The sequence below is a fragment of the Hakea prostrata genome, chromosome 9, assembly GCF_041222555.1.
Source record: "Hakea prostrata isolate BN-2017 chromosome 9, UWA_Hpros_2, whole genome shotgun sequence".
In the NCBI taxonomy this organism is placed as follows: Eukaryota; Viridiplantae; Streptophyta; class Magnoliopsida; order Proteales; family Proteaceae; genus Hakea; species Hakea prostrata.
The window spans coordinates 17,562,322-17,576,408 of record NC_142608.1 but is presented as its reverse complement, the minus strand read 5'-3'; the positions used below and the strand labels follow the sequence as shown (position 1 = coordinate 17,576,408).

Here is a 14,087-nt window from a genome sequence, read left to right as displayed (position 1 = left end):
AAGAGGAGATTGAAGATTATGAAACTATCAAGTTGAATGAGGAGTGCTCAGCGATCCTTCAACATAATTTTCCACAGAAAATGAAAGACCCATGGAGTTTTACTATACCTTGTCCAATTGGTGATTTTCATTTAAAAAGGCTTTATGTGATTTAGGAGACTTAATTAATTTAATGCCTTATTCAGTCTATGAAAAGTTGGGAATTGAGGAGGTCAAACCAACTATAATATCCTTCCAATTGGCAAGTTGATTCATCAAGTACCCATGGAGAATTTTATAGGATGTGCTAGTAAAAGTTGACAAATTTATTTTTTATGCTAATTTTGTGGTACTTGAGATGGAAGAGGACTTCAAGGTTTCAATTATTTTGGGGCAACCATTTCTAGCTATGAGAAGAGCTTTAATTGATGTACAATTGGGAAAATTGACACTTAGGATAGGAAATGAGAATGCCACATTTAATGTTTTTATGGATATACCACACCCCAAATCTTGTATTTAGATTGTTTGAGGGTAGATGTTACTAAATCCCTACTCCAAGCACTCCCCATAAAGATGGTATGTGAGGAGTATGGAATAGAAGAGGTGCAAATAAAATTGCATGAGCTAAATTTAGTTAAGCCCTTCACTAGGCAACTTGCAATCTGCCTATCTGAATTAATAAAGGAAGGGTGTAAACCAAAACCTTCTATTGAGGACCAAAGATAGCATCTTAGCCACTACTTGGGAGGTGGCTTTGACCCCCCATAAACCACTCCTATCTTTGACCTAAAAGTTGGGGTAGTTCGGCCGCGAACTACAATGTAGGCGCTGTTTGGGAAGCAACCCAAAGTTTTTCTATTCTATTTTTTTCTTTTCATTATTTTCTTGATCTTTCATTAGTTATTTTTTGTTTGATGTTTTTATTTATGTTTGTTTCTTTTTTCAGAATTCTTTTAGGGGAATGAAGAGAAGAGAGCAAATTTGGATTACATCACTCTTAGAGCTATGACTCGATCAAGGGAGTCTCTTCCACCTTACTTAACATCTTATTACTTTTCTTCCCATTACATGTCTTTTAAATTCTATTTTTTTCTACATTTGAGGACAATGTTCATCTTAAAGTTGGGGGTAGATGGCTAAGATTCTTGTCTATAGGATTAGACTTACCATGCTGAAGATTTTTTTTTTCCAAATTTTTTCCAAACAAGTTTTTTTTTGTTCTCAAGCAAAAATTTTCAAACCTTTTTATGGTTGAAGCTTACTTGTCTTGTTAGTAGAATAAAATAGAACGAAGTGATGACATGTGAATCTTTAATCTTATTTACTACTTCATGTTTTAGTTGTGTTTCTCTATAATTCTTTGAATATTACTAACTTTGCTAGACATCAGATGAGTATGTGGACCACTTTAAAGTCTATTATGTAACTCACCATATGAGCACAAAACCATACTATTAAGCCATTGTACTTAGGGATATCCAAATGAGTTTTTTTTTTTTTTCTCAAAAAAAAAAACTCATTATTTATTATTTATTTATTTGCTCTGTTGAACTGCAAAGGATGAATTTTCTAGTTGCTGGAGTTTCTACGTCTTCAACCTTAGAGTGATGTTTCCCTTAACTATTTATTATTCTTCTTCTTCTGTAATGTTCTAAGTTTCTTTTTCTAGGGTTAAATGGATCATTACATGAGATAGTTATTGATTTTATGCTCCTTTCATATAATTCGATTATCCCTCTTATTTTCTTCAATCTTGTTCTTAATGTCTGAATGCCTAATCAATCTTTATGAATCTCATGGTGTGTTTTCGATCATGTAATAATGAGAAATGCATGCTAGACCTAGGTTTGAAGAATGACAAATTGCATCTAAAGCGTAACATGTTCGGTGATTTGTTCGACTTTGTTTGTGAGTTTCTTGTGTTCAATGCGATATATTAAATTGATTTCTCATTGGTGGCTAATGGAAGTTCTATCCCTTAACTAGGTTCCTTTCTCTTTCCAGTGAACACCTCCTTTTGGGCGATGCTCTCCTTGTCGCTTCTCTAGTGTGGCATCGTACATTTGTTATATAAACATTTCCTTCATTAGATCGTCGTGAAGTTGTGGAATGCGTCTGGGATCCTCTCTTGATCCTCATTAAAGTTCTTGTGTGGCTGTTCCCTGATCAGGTAGGCACGATGCCTTCCCCCTGATGAGGGAGTTCGCCCATCCTTCTCAGTCCCAAGTGCCTATCACCAACTTTCCTCTTTCGTCTCTTTCTAGATTTCTCATTGGTGGCTGTTGGAAGTTCTATCCCTTGACTAGGTTCCTTTCTCTTTCCGGTGAACACCTCCTTTTGGGCGATGCTCTCCTTGTTGCTTCGCTAGTGTGGCACCTTACTTCTTCCTGATTATGGCAGCCCTTACGTTTGTTATATAAACATTTCCTTCATTAGATCGTCGTGAAGTTGTGGAATGCGTCTGGGATCCTCTCTTGATCCTCATTAAAGTTCTTGTGTGGTTGTTCCCTAATCAGGTAGGCACAATGCCTTCCCCCTGATGAGGGAGTTCGCCCATCCTTCTCAGTCCAAAGTGCCTATCACCAACTTTCCTCTTTCGTCTCTTTCTAGATTTCTCATTGGTGGCTGTTGGAAGTTCTATCCCTTAACTAGGTTCCTTTCTCTTTCCGGTGAACACCTCCTTTTGGGCGATGCTCTCCTTGTTGCTTCTCTAGTGTGGCATCTTACGTTTGTTATATAAACATTTCCTTCATTAGATCGTCGTGAAGTTGTGGAATGCGTCTGGGATCCTCTCTTGATCCTCATTAAAGTTCTTGTGCGGCTGTTCCCTGATCAGGTAGGCACGATGCCTTCCCCCTGATGAAGGAGTTCGCCCATCCTTCTCAGTCCCAAGTGCCTATCACCAACTTTCCTCTTTCGTCTCTTTCTAGATTTCTCATTGGTGGCTGTTGGAAGTTCTATCCCTTGACTAGGTTCCTTTCTCTTTCCGGTGAACACCTCCTTTTGGGCGATGCTCTCCTTGTCGCTTCGCTAGTGTGGCACCTTACTTCTTCCTGATTATGGCAGCCCTTACGTTTGTTATATAAACATTTCCTTCATTAGATCGTGGTGAAGTTGTGGAATGCGTCTGGGATCCTCTCTTGATCCTCATTAAAGTTCTTGTGTGGTTGTTCCCTGATCAGGTAGGCACGATGCCTTCCCCCTGATGAGGGAGTTCGCCCATCCTTCTCCGTCCCAAGTGCCTATCACCAACTTTCCTCTTTCGTCTCTTTCTAGATTTCTCATTGGTGGCTGTTGGAAGTTCTATCCCTTGACTAGGTTCCTTTCTCTTTCCGGTGAACACCTCCTTTTGGGCGATGCTCTCCTTGTCGCTTCTCTAGTGTGGCATCTTACTTCTTCCTGATTATGGGGATTTCGATTCCTCGAAACCCCGATGCACCTCGCCACAATCTTGAGTAGTGCTTGCATGTCAAGAAACTGAACCTGCATCTGATTCATTTGTAGTTGTGTTAATTCATCTGCTCTTGCATAGTTGGAACAATCGGTCCTTCATTATTTTGGATATCCAAGCGTCCACCACCATTAACTTCTTCTCCTTCATGTTTCTTGATCTCTTGGAAAAGCAAATCATTACGTTGGGGAGGCAAATGAACCTACCCCTGTGCATTCTAATTTCTCAGGAGTGATGATCTCATATCAGCCACCATGACTTTTTAAATCAATTTTCCACAGAAGGCATCAAAATGATGCATCAAAAAATTGTCCAACCACTAGAAGCTTGCTAAACAAGTGTCAGATGCAAGCTGACTCATTGGTCAAGAAGCCACTTCTAATGGCTAAGTCAATAAGAGCACCACTAGAGAGTCCTTGCTAGTTGTAGAGCTTAATTGAAAGCTAGAATAGATGGAAAAAGATTTATTTACCCTTCCTCAAATTGTTCATTAACTTATATAAGATTTACTTTTAATCTCTGACCGTACGATCAATCAATGGGTCTTATTTGTGACTATTTGATCTTAAGGTTTAGCTTCCAAGTTTGAGTAGTTGTGCATTTCTTTCTTGGCACGATTTTCCATCTCGAATCAGCGAGTTAAAATAACCACCACGAAATAGCAAATCGAAAAAAGATACAAAAACGAAAGACACACAGAGATTTAATGTGATTCAAACACCAATGTGAAAGAATAAGAGTTTTTCCACTATGTAGAAGAAGAACAAAAGGAGATCTCACAATCAATTGTCAAGAACGATGATACAAAAAATCTCACCCAAAATCCTAATCGAAAATCTCAAATTTCTCAATAATGTGGTAAGTGAACATAAGATGCATATATATAGACTCTAATTGGGTAAACGCGTCAACCCATTGGATTGGGTCGTATTGTACCACGGGGGCTCAACACCCCACACCCCTTCCACAGACCGAAGTCAATCGTGCGCTATCGACTTTAGTCTATCGGGCCAACCCCTCCACTTCTACCACAGATCTCCACAAACGATTCGTTCGGGTCGCCTGTCAAAATATATCGGTGCAGGTCCATCTTTCAAATTTAGTATACAAATTCGGGTCGAAACAAAACACGCCAGATCAGGATTCTTACTATAACTATGAAATTCCTTAGTGCTCAAGGAACTTACGATCTATCTTTTCGTTCCGGTTGACCATGGTTCCACCCGACTGACTCCGTCATTATTTTTACCCATTAATCTCTAATCCATCTTATCAGTGATCGAAAATAAGTTTTCCTCTAAAATGTATGGTGGAGGTGTGTAAACAAAGCACAATGGGAAATGATGTGGACTATCCTATGGACGAGATACGACGAGTCTAAGCATCAACCGTGACTTCACGAGTTCTACTTAAAAAAAAGAGTTCTACTTCGTTCAGTTTTTTCAAGGTAAGATAAGAAAATGCTTCTCACCAGAAAAAAGGAAAAAATTCTACCAAAAAAAGAAAAAGGAAAAAATAAGTAAGAAAATGCTTCGTTCAATTCAACGCACACAAATCTTGTGATGTTACGAAAATGGCTTTCAAGGCGAATCCGTTGTCGCTGAGCGTTCCAGAGGCAGCTTTCGAGTCATGGCTTCGTGACAGTGGATATCTGGAAGTCCTCGACGAACGAATTACCACGGTCGACCGCCCCTCCGTCTTCTCCTCTGACCGTGACGGTATCTCTACCAGCATCTCCACGTCTCCATCCTCCGCCAACAACTTCAGCTTCTTCTACTTTATCTTCTCTTACTTGGGCACCTTCTTCTCTCTTTTCACTCTCAATCCTTTCGCCAAACTCACTGCCCATGACTTTGCTGGCGATTCCCCATCCTGGACGGTTGGGTTCTTTGGCTGCTTGGACTCTTACTCCTTCCCCTCCTCTCCTTCCCAGGTCAGGTTGAGGGTTCAAGAGAACGTCAAGCGTTACGCTCGCAATTATGCCACCCTTGCCGTTATCTTCTTTGCCATCTCTCTGTAGGACCCAAATCCGTGGTTTTGTCGTTTCAATTTTGCTCTTTTTTCTCTTGATTATCGATTAGGTGCTTGAATTTGTTTTCCTTTTTGGTGGCAGGTACCAGATTCCTGTTGCCCTTTTGGGATTGCTATCTTGTTTAGCTCTTTGGGATTTGTTTCGCTTCTGTAGCGGTAAGTGGGGATTGGAACGCTATGCCTCAACTCGCCAGACTCTGGTCCGATTTGCCCAATGTGGTAAGTCATACACTGCAACTCTCCTCTTCTTCCGACCTTGTTTTTTATGTCTTGATAATCAACTGGTAGGCATTTCTGCTTGGAAGACTTATGTTCTTTAATTTCCTTATCTCTTGAAGTGTATATATATTTCTTGCTTGTAGCTGTACCAGTTGTTTTTCAGCGTGTAAATTGCTATAGGATTATGCTTTAGAGGCAAATGTACTACCTTATTAAACAAGAAGCGTTCCTCCTCTAACCAGTGTCAGTATTTCTTGCTGTTTGTTGTGTGAGTTTTCTTCTTGTGAGCAAGTTTGAATGTTGAAACCTCTTGAGACTGCTTTTTGCAGGAATAGTAATAATTACCTTCCTTATAGATAAACTTCATCTCATTGTACAGATTCCATAAATGACTATTCAATAACTGGCTCTACACGAACAAATGTGGCCCGTATATGCACCTAACTGGGACTAGTAAGCAAATGTGACAAACGTCCAGTGATTCTCCTTCCGTTTGAGATACTGGATTTACATCAGGTTATTTTGGGAATTTCCCTCAATCTAAAGGGTCCCCAGGAATTCCAGCAAAGAGATACAGTATTCAAGGATATGTAAAGTGTTTTATAGCTCTAAAAACCCTGTTGTAATGATCAACTCAGATCTGAATGTTAAGGTGTTAAGAATTCCAGATCTGAAAATTGTAGCAGAATCAAAAACTAGTGCTTGGAGGGGGTTTCAGCTAGGGTATAAAAAGGCCTGGACTTGCTTCTTCTTTTTTGTATTTCATAACTACAGAAGTTCAAAGTCTGCAGAATTTTCTAGGGAAGAAGATGACAAACAGAAAATTTTCTCGACTAAGGAAACTGGGATTAATTGGGAAATTAAAGTAGGACTAGGGTTTGGAGGAAGGTGTGATCCTAGGAGAGAAGAAAGGAGAGTTAGGGGCTGGGAATTTGGAAGTTGCAGGGAGAGGGATCCTAGGGCTGCCATAGGAAGGAGGGTGGGGTGGGGTGGGGTGGGGGAGTTGTGGGATTAAGGGAGAGTTGGGGGAGGGACAGGGACTGCCACAGGATGTAGGGAAAGGGAATAAGGGAGCTGTTGGGATTGGGGAAGGGTCTAGAAGGGTCTACAATGGAAGGGGGAAAGGGTTTTAGGGCCGTAGTAGAAGATCTCGCCACCTTGAAAAATCGAGATCTCGACCATCTTGGCGAGATCTCGGTCAAGATATGCGATTTTTTGGCGTTAACTCAGTGGTCAATCTTGATGGGTTTTAGGGTTCCAATTGGCCTTGGATTTGTTAGAAAATAACAAGTATGATTTCTAAGTCTACCCATAGTGTGAAACTGAAAAATTATAGGATTAGGGAATGTAAGGTTATACAACATGTAATATAGAATCTCTAAGACATATAAATGAAAAACAAGTGTATCAAATGCATCAAATAACCTAAATGTCATCAAAGTTTCATCCATATGAGTATCACAATCTCAATTTTCAAGAATAGAATAATAAAATTATACAACCATTGGATATTTTATATAAGTCATTAGATCATAAGTTCATAAGAAAACCAAAGAATGATTGATCTTCCTTCGATGTTGTAGATGTGCTAAGAGTAGTTGCAAGTGAAAATCTATCCGAAATCCGCAAAAAAATGTGAAAATTGAGAGTTTCATCAAGATCTCGAGCGAGATATCCCAACTTTCAGCTCTGAATTTCCATCTCATCTTGTTTCTTTGAAATAGCGAGATCTCGCGAGGGAGGCAGGGAACTTTTTCTTTTCTTTTCTTTTTTTTTTTTTTTTTGTGGGGGGGGGGGGGGGCTTCTCTACTTACTTGGCTGCTGCTGGAATAACATTTGGCTCTGTGTGGAATGCTTGAAGCTTGCTAGGATGAAGAAGAAGAAGCTGAACTTGAACAAACTTTACTCAACCAGGGCCCCCACAACTAGGAAACCCTGATCCCCAAACTTAATTTGACTTCATTAATCATCAAAACGGACAACTTACAAAGACTACTTGGCTATTTATAGCCTTTGAACACTTGGAATCTATGTGGGAATCCAGGATCCCACCACTTAAACCCTTGGATTGGAATCTACTAACTAATGACACATGCTGAAATTAGACATTAACTTATATAAACACATGTTGAATTCTCTTTTAATTAGAGCTCTTAATCACAAGTGCCAATTTAAGATAACCAAGGACTCAACAAAACCAACTTTAATCAAAATACAACTCCTAAGACCATTTCAACACAAACTCATTTAAGAAATAAAAACAAACTCAAATTCTAGAATTAGAGATGGAAATCATTTCAGCTTTCAAAAGAGGGATAAAATGCCCTAAATACCCCTACTAGGAGGTTTGGCCAGATTAGGGTGGCCTCTTGGAGCCATCCAAGGGGCCCCACTTCGGGTCTCGGCCGGGGGGGTTATCTTTTTGTTCACATCAGCTTGAGATGTGAGACTTGAAAAACCTGCCAAAACTGTGTTCCATCAGGCAGCTGAATCTTGTTGGCCACCTTCCTGGCAAATTGGATGATCTTTATCACCTAGTATCCATGCAACAGCTTGAAGGGTCTTTCTAGTGCAACTGATGTCTGCCGATACATTTAGAGGCACAGATACTCCCATGTTGAATTCATGATCCATGTGATGTTGGTCTGCATGGCACTTCATTCTTTCTTGAGCAAGCAACTAGTTTTCCTTGAAGATGGTTAGGATTTGAAAGAATGCAAAGAAAAACTCTAATTTTGATAAGTAGGTTGCTTACCTTGATGGGTAAGTCATGTATTTATAAAAAACAAGTTGTTGTACAAGAGTTTACAATATAAAATTTGAATTCAAATTTAAAAACTTGAATTCAAAATCTAATCAAACCAAACGACCGTATGGCTTTCATCCCCTCAAACTCGCATTAGCAAGTGCAAGAGTTTGTCTCATGCTGAAGAAAGCGGATGTTAAACCCTAGTAAACACATCCGCAATTTGATCATCGCCAAACAAAGTGCACTTTTATGGTGTTGTTAACCAGTCTCGGACAAATGATAGTCCACATATGTTTTGTGCGAGCATGAGCATTGGATTGCAGCCATTTGTGTTGCAAACACAATCACGAAAATGTCCATTCCTCGGAAGTGCACTTGCAAACACGAGAACATAAGAAAGCCATAGTAACCGGACGGATGGTAAGGGATTTGTACCCGTCCCTGATCTAGATACCGAGGTTGTTCTTGGAAGACCATGACAATAAATTATCCCCAGAAAAGTGCAAAACCCACTAGTTGATCGGCGGGCCGGACATCCCGCCCAACGCATTAGTATAAGGCATGAAAGAAAGTTGGGTTGGTTTCAAGAGAACACCAGACCAATAGTATGTTTGACATAACGAAAAACGTTTGGTAGATGATCTCCTGGGAGATTGCATGAACCGACACGATGGACAGGAGATATCCGGCTAGTGATCGCGATATTGTAAGGCTCTCAATTTTGAAAACAAATTCAAATCATTATCTCTTAATGACATATTAATAGTTCCCAATTGTCAAAGAATTTAATTTCCATTTCTCAACTACGTCGACAATAATTGTTCGTTGAATTTTTTCCATGGGGTTTCGTGTTAAGGATTTGGAGTGACATCACTCTACTAAAGGGTCCATCAAAGATAAATTGTATTCTTTCTAGGCCAATGTTGTGCCTCCTTGGCTCTTTATGGAAATAAAGCTCCTTCGATATTTAGCATGCGGCTCATGAGTAAGTAGTTCCCAAGCCACGGCGAACCGTGCTCATGAGTAAGTAGTTTGGCTCTTAGGTCGGTAAAGGTGGGGTAATATTTTCCACAGTGATGATGAAAGTGAGATAATTTGAACCAAGACCATTAATGTATATGCTACCAAGTCATAATCATTTACCTGTCATTGATTGCGCAGGGAACAGCAAGGACAAGGAAGATAGCGAAGTGCGCCAGATGCAAGTGAAGAAAATCCGGGGAAAAGGGCAAAAGAACCCAACATCCGGGAAGGCCAAGAAAGAGAAGAAAGAGACAGGGAGGGTGGCAAAGCAGCCGAACAAAAGATCACTCCAAGTGAAAGCGGACGGCGGAGTCCCAGAGGATAGTTGATTGGCATGATCCAAGACCAAAGATGATGCATAAGATAGAGAAAAAAAGGATCAAGTCTCTACAGAGATAATGCCACAAGCGAGAAACAAGGTGGAGAGATTGGAATGGGGAATGGAGTGTTAGAAGTGGCCATTGAAAATATAGTGTTTTGGGGGAAGGAAAAAAATCAAAACCTTAGCTCTAATACCATGAAAGAATGCAAAGAAAATTAATTTGAACGAGGTTGCTACCTTGATGGGTAAGTCTTATGTATATATAAATAAACATAGCTGTTGTACAAGATTCGTTTACAATATTCAAATTTGAATTCAAAAATCAAATTCAAACCATAACAGATCCGTTATGGTCTTTCAGGATTTGATCACAACTCTTCTACTGCTTAACAGTAGAAGTGCCTAGGATAGATATAAGAGATAAGATGTGGACTTGATGTGCCATAAATTGCTCCATATTGTGTCATCTAGGTGGAAGTAGATGTTGGAGTATTATAACGACATTCGGCCATTGAGTGCTACTTATCCTGGTCCTATGGATGTGCTCCTGCAAAACACCACAAATGGATTAGGAAACACTAGTTTACCTGTGATTGACTATATTTTTTAGGCTGGTAGGCTGTTGAGTGTTGACAAATTCAGTTTGTGGTTTTGCAAGCAAAATTAATCCTGCCAAAATGAATTGGTGAAAGTTGAATCTCAATCACTAATAATCGAGATTGAGATCAAGGAATAGAGCATATTGTAACAGCAGAGTGTATGGATGACACAAGAAGACGTGCAAACTTGATGGCTGATCAAGCACTACTGTAGAGGAATTGTATAGTGTTTGTGGATAATCTGACAGTGAGATGTTCTTAGCTTTGTTACACTGGCAAACCTCAATTTCTTGGATATAATAATGCCTCATTCCTTGCCATTAAAAGTTGGCCTTGACTTGTTTGCATTTGTTGTTGGAACCTAACTGACCCACTGTAGGAGAATTTAGTGAGTTATTGAAGTACTGTAAACTTTAAAGGAGAAGTGGAGCTAAGGTGGAGTCAATCCTTGCAACATAGTACTGGAACTCGAAGATTCCAGTTATTTATTATTGAGTGTTTTGGGTATAAAAACCATTGTATTTGTGTTTCGATATACAATTTGTGCTACGTGTGCTAAGAGATAAATGATATCCTTGCTTATAAAGTGGTATGGTTGAAGAAAGAACGAAACTTGCTGATTGGAGGAAGAATTAATTGAAGGTCTTCCATGTACTTGAAGAATCAAGGAGGAGCTAAATGCTACGTCAAGTGGAAATCCCTGCAAGTCAAACATTTGACTTGGATTTCAATGATCCTTGTTATCCTAATGTAAATGATCAACAAGATGTGAAAAGTCATATAATGATATCCAACGACTTAAATGAAGAAAAAAAAAACCAAATGGTTTGAATTATAAGATTATCTAAGCCTGTTGCCCACGATCTTCCATGAACAGTGGATGCACCACCAACCTTTATTGGCATATCTAAAATGTCTAATTCTAAACTCACTAAAAACTGAGCTGTTATTGAGTTTATGCAGATGCTAGTACATCTTCCATGCAATCTTTTATGAATATCCTAGAGTTTAAGAGATTAATTCACCTCAGCTGGACAGTGTTGTGGTCTTTGTAACCATCATCTTTGCATGTCTGAGAGCAAGCATCTCAATTCCCTACTGCCAGTCTTCAGTGTGATAGTTTTGATGTTGTATGGTCAACAAGAAGTTTGAAAGACTGTATGTATACATAACCATTAGGACTATAGCTACTTTAAACATGTTTACTGATGTTAAGGAACCTCAACAACTAGGTTTTCTAGACATCATAAGTTGAATATTTGAAGACCAAAATGGAGTTAATGCTTCTAGTCATTATGTTTTAGCAGTTTAGCATGAGCTAGTTATTCTTTGGAATGAAAGCTGAGTTCTAATGTTCATAGTAAGGCTTAGCTTGACTTTAACCATTAGTTTGTTTCTCGGATGGAACCACTTGATGTCATATATAGAAGATCAAAGCACCAGTAGCCAAAAAAAAGTCCCCCCGGGCCAAAAAAAAAAAAAAAAGAAAAGAAAAGAAGAGAAGAGAAGAGAAGATAAAAAAAACAACATTTTGAGTTGTTAATATCAACTCTAATCTTCCATATCCTTTTGAAAAATTGTTGCTATTGAGATAAAGATTTGTTAGACAAGGCTAAGCAAGAGCTGTAAAGTATAAAATGCATAGAAAAATCACCCCCCCCCCCCAAAAAAAAAAAAAAAAAAAAATAAAGGGAAAAAATACAGAAAAACAATAGAGGAATCATAGTAAGCTTAATTGTTTTAGAGTGATTAGACTTGAACAAGAAACCATATTTGTTCTATAACAGAGAAATCCTTGGTCTCTGCAATCTGGTAGGAATTATTTGTGCCTGTGTTTAAATGTATAAAGACTTGATTTTTACTTGGGGAAAGTAATCAGATAGTGGAAAAAATCCTTGGTCCTTAATCAAGGTAGCAGTTCTAGGAAAGGTTATTCCAAACCATTAGTCATAGGATTGTTCTTAGTCTTCATAGGATTCAAAGTTCTACTATTGGGTAGTTTCTAGATGAAGGTCCTTTGCTGGATGCTTGACTTTGTTTTGATAAACGGAGCCAATGAGGATTTTCAAAATCTAATCAATGCTTCAAAAATTTGCTGCTGAGCTGTATCAAGGATCCAATAACCCTCTACTCCACTCAACTGTTGAAAAATGATTGTTTACTTCTTTCAAACTATTGAGAGGTTTTGCTCCTTAAATGAGTTTTCAGTATACAAAGTAGACATTTAATATCTTGTGTCTTTTGCCCTCTTAATGCCTTTGAGAATTAACTTCCTCTGCCCTTTGCAGCAACGGCTGTTATTCTCTACTGTAGCCATGTTCAGCTGGCTCTCTTTTCTGCTATCCTTGTTAGTTATGCAGGTATTTGTTCAATGAATCAACACACAAAGACACTTCAAGTTTTATAATGTGTGAATTGCATTTTGTAATCCCTTTTCCGCATCCCTTTTTCAGTTTTGATTCTGCATGCCTCGCTTCGGAAGTTAACTGCTACAAAGCAACTCACCCAGGCAGATGGACATAAAAGATTTCAGCAAAGCAAATACAGAGGCTGATTACTGTTGACATCTCTCATAAAGTGTATACGGTTTTTGTATCGTGTGGATGCAAATTGTCAAAGTAAACATCTTATCATCAGTAATGAAAGTTAGATGATTGAGCAACTGTGTATTGTTCATAGCCTCTTCCAAATATCTAGGTTTTCCCAATGAACATAAGGTACCAAATATAGATTGGTGATCATCATCAGCACCAACCCAATCTGCATCTAAGTACCAGCAAACATTAAGGTTACTCAGGTTGCCAAATGACTACCATTTCGTTGATTGCTCGAGATAACAAAGGACATGAAACACTGCATCATAATGATGCAGCATAGGCCTGAGTTCCAGTAGGACTAAATAAGTTTGCCAACTTGACCTCTGATACGTGTTTTTCTTCTGCAAGGGAGGACAATTATTTTCCTTAATAGAAGATTTGTTTTTTTTTTTTTTTTGTCTTGTCTGGTAGAAGAACACATCAAGAATGTACTTCCTTTGGGAGTCGCGATGCCCTTAATAGAGTGATTACTTCTCATCCCTAAGAAAATGCTTGAAGGTACTTGCTGGCCAGAAAGGATTGTCTTCATGATATGGGCATGGTCAAGATTTTCGTCGGTTAAGATTGCGTGTAGCTAGTACGGGTACAATGATTTCCAAATAATCCAAAGCACCGCCATTGAATACAAAAACTGAAATAGTCTCTAGTCTCTCAAACATTGCTTGGATCCACTATGGATGAACCACCCAGTCCACCACCACTCGGAACACCCTTCAGTAGAAATCAGACTGCACTTATAAAATTTGCCCTAGTTTTAGGCATGCATGAAGAACCCAGTGATGATCTTTGATGCGACTTCGTTTCCACAAGGACCACAACGGTTGCATTTCAAGATTTTCTTACTCCAGAAATTGGCATGCATGAAGAAGCCAGCGATGATCTTTGATGTGCCTTAGTTTCACAATGATCTTTGATGTGCCTTAGTTTCACAATGGTTGCATTTCAATATTTCCTTACTCCAAAAATTTGACCTGTCTCTAGTTTAATACCCTCGTAAGTAGCAGCTAAAATAGAAGTGTATTCTCAATCCGATTTTGGCAAAGCTTGTTCTTAGCAAGAACTTGAACATGCTGCAACGCTGCAACCCAGAAGCAAATAGAGACCAGATTGAACA

General features: G+C 39.0%; 1 protein-coding gene across 2 annotated transcripts; it reads left to right on the top strand.

Annotated features, from left to right (window-relative positions):
- The first annotated feature begins 4,900 nt into the window (after positions 1-4,900).
- Positions 4,901-13,359, top strand: PRA1.H (prenylated RAB acceptor 1.H). 2 transcript variants are annotated; one of them, XM_089169135.1, is made up of 4 exons: positions 4,904-5,449; positions 5,547-5,683; positions 12,665-12,736; positions 12,830-13,358. In XM_089169135.1, the coding sequence occupies exons 1-4, from the start codon at positions 5,007-5,009 to the stop codon at positions 12,928-12,930; spliced, it is 753 nt and encodes a 250-aa protein (XP_089025261.1). In that variant the 5' UTR covers positions 4,904-5,006; the 3' UTR covers positions 12,931-13,358. The 2 variants fall into 2 exon arrangements, with proteins under 2 accessions (XP_089025262.1, XP_089025261.1); XM_089169136.1 differs by lacking the exon at positions 12,665-12,736 and having other exon boundaries at positions 4,901-5,449; positions 12,830-13,359.
- The last annotated feature ends 728 nt before the right edge of the window (positions 13,360-14,087 follow it).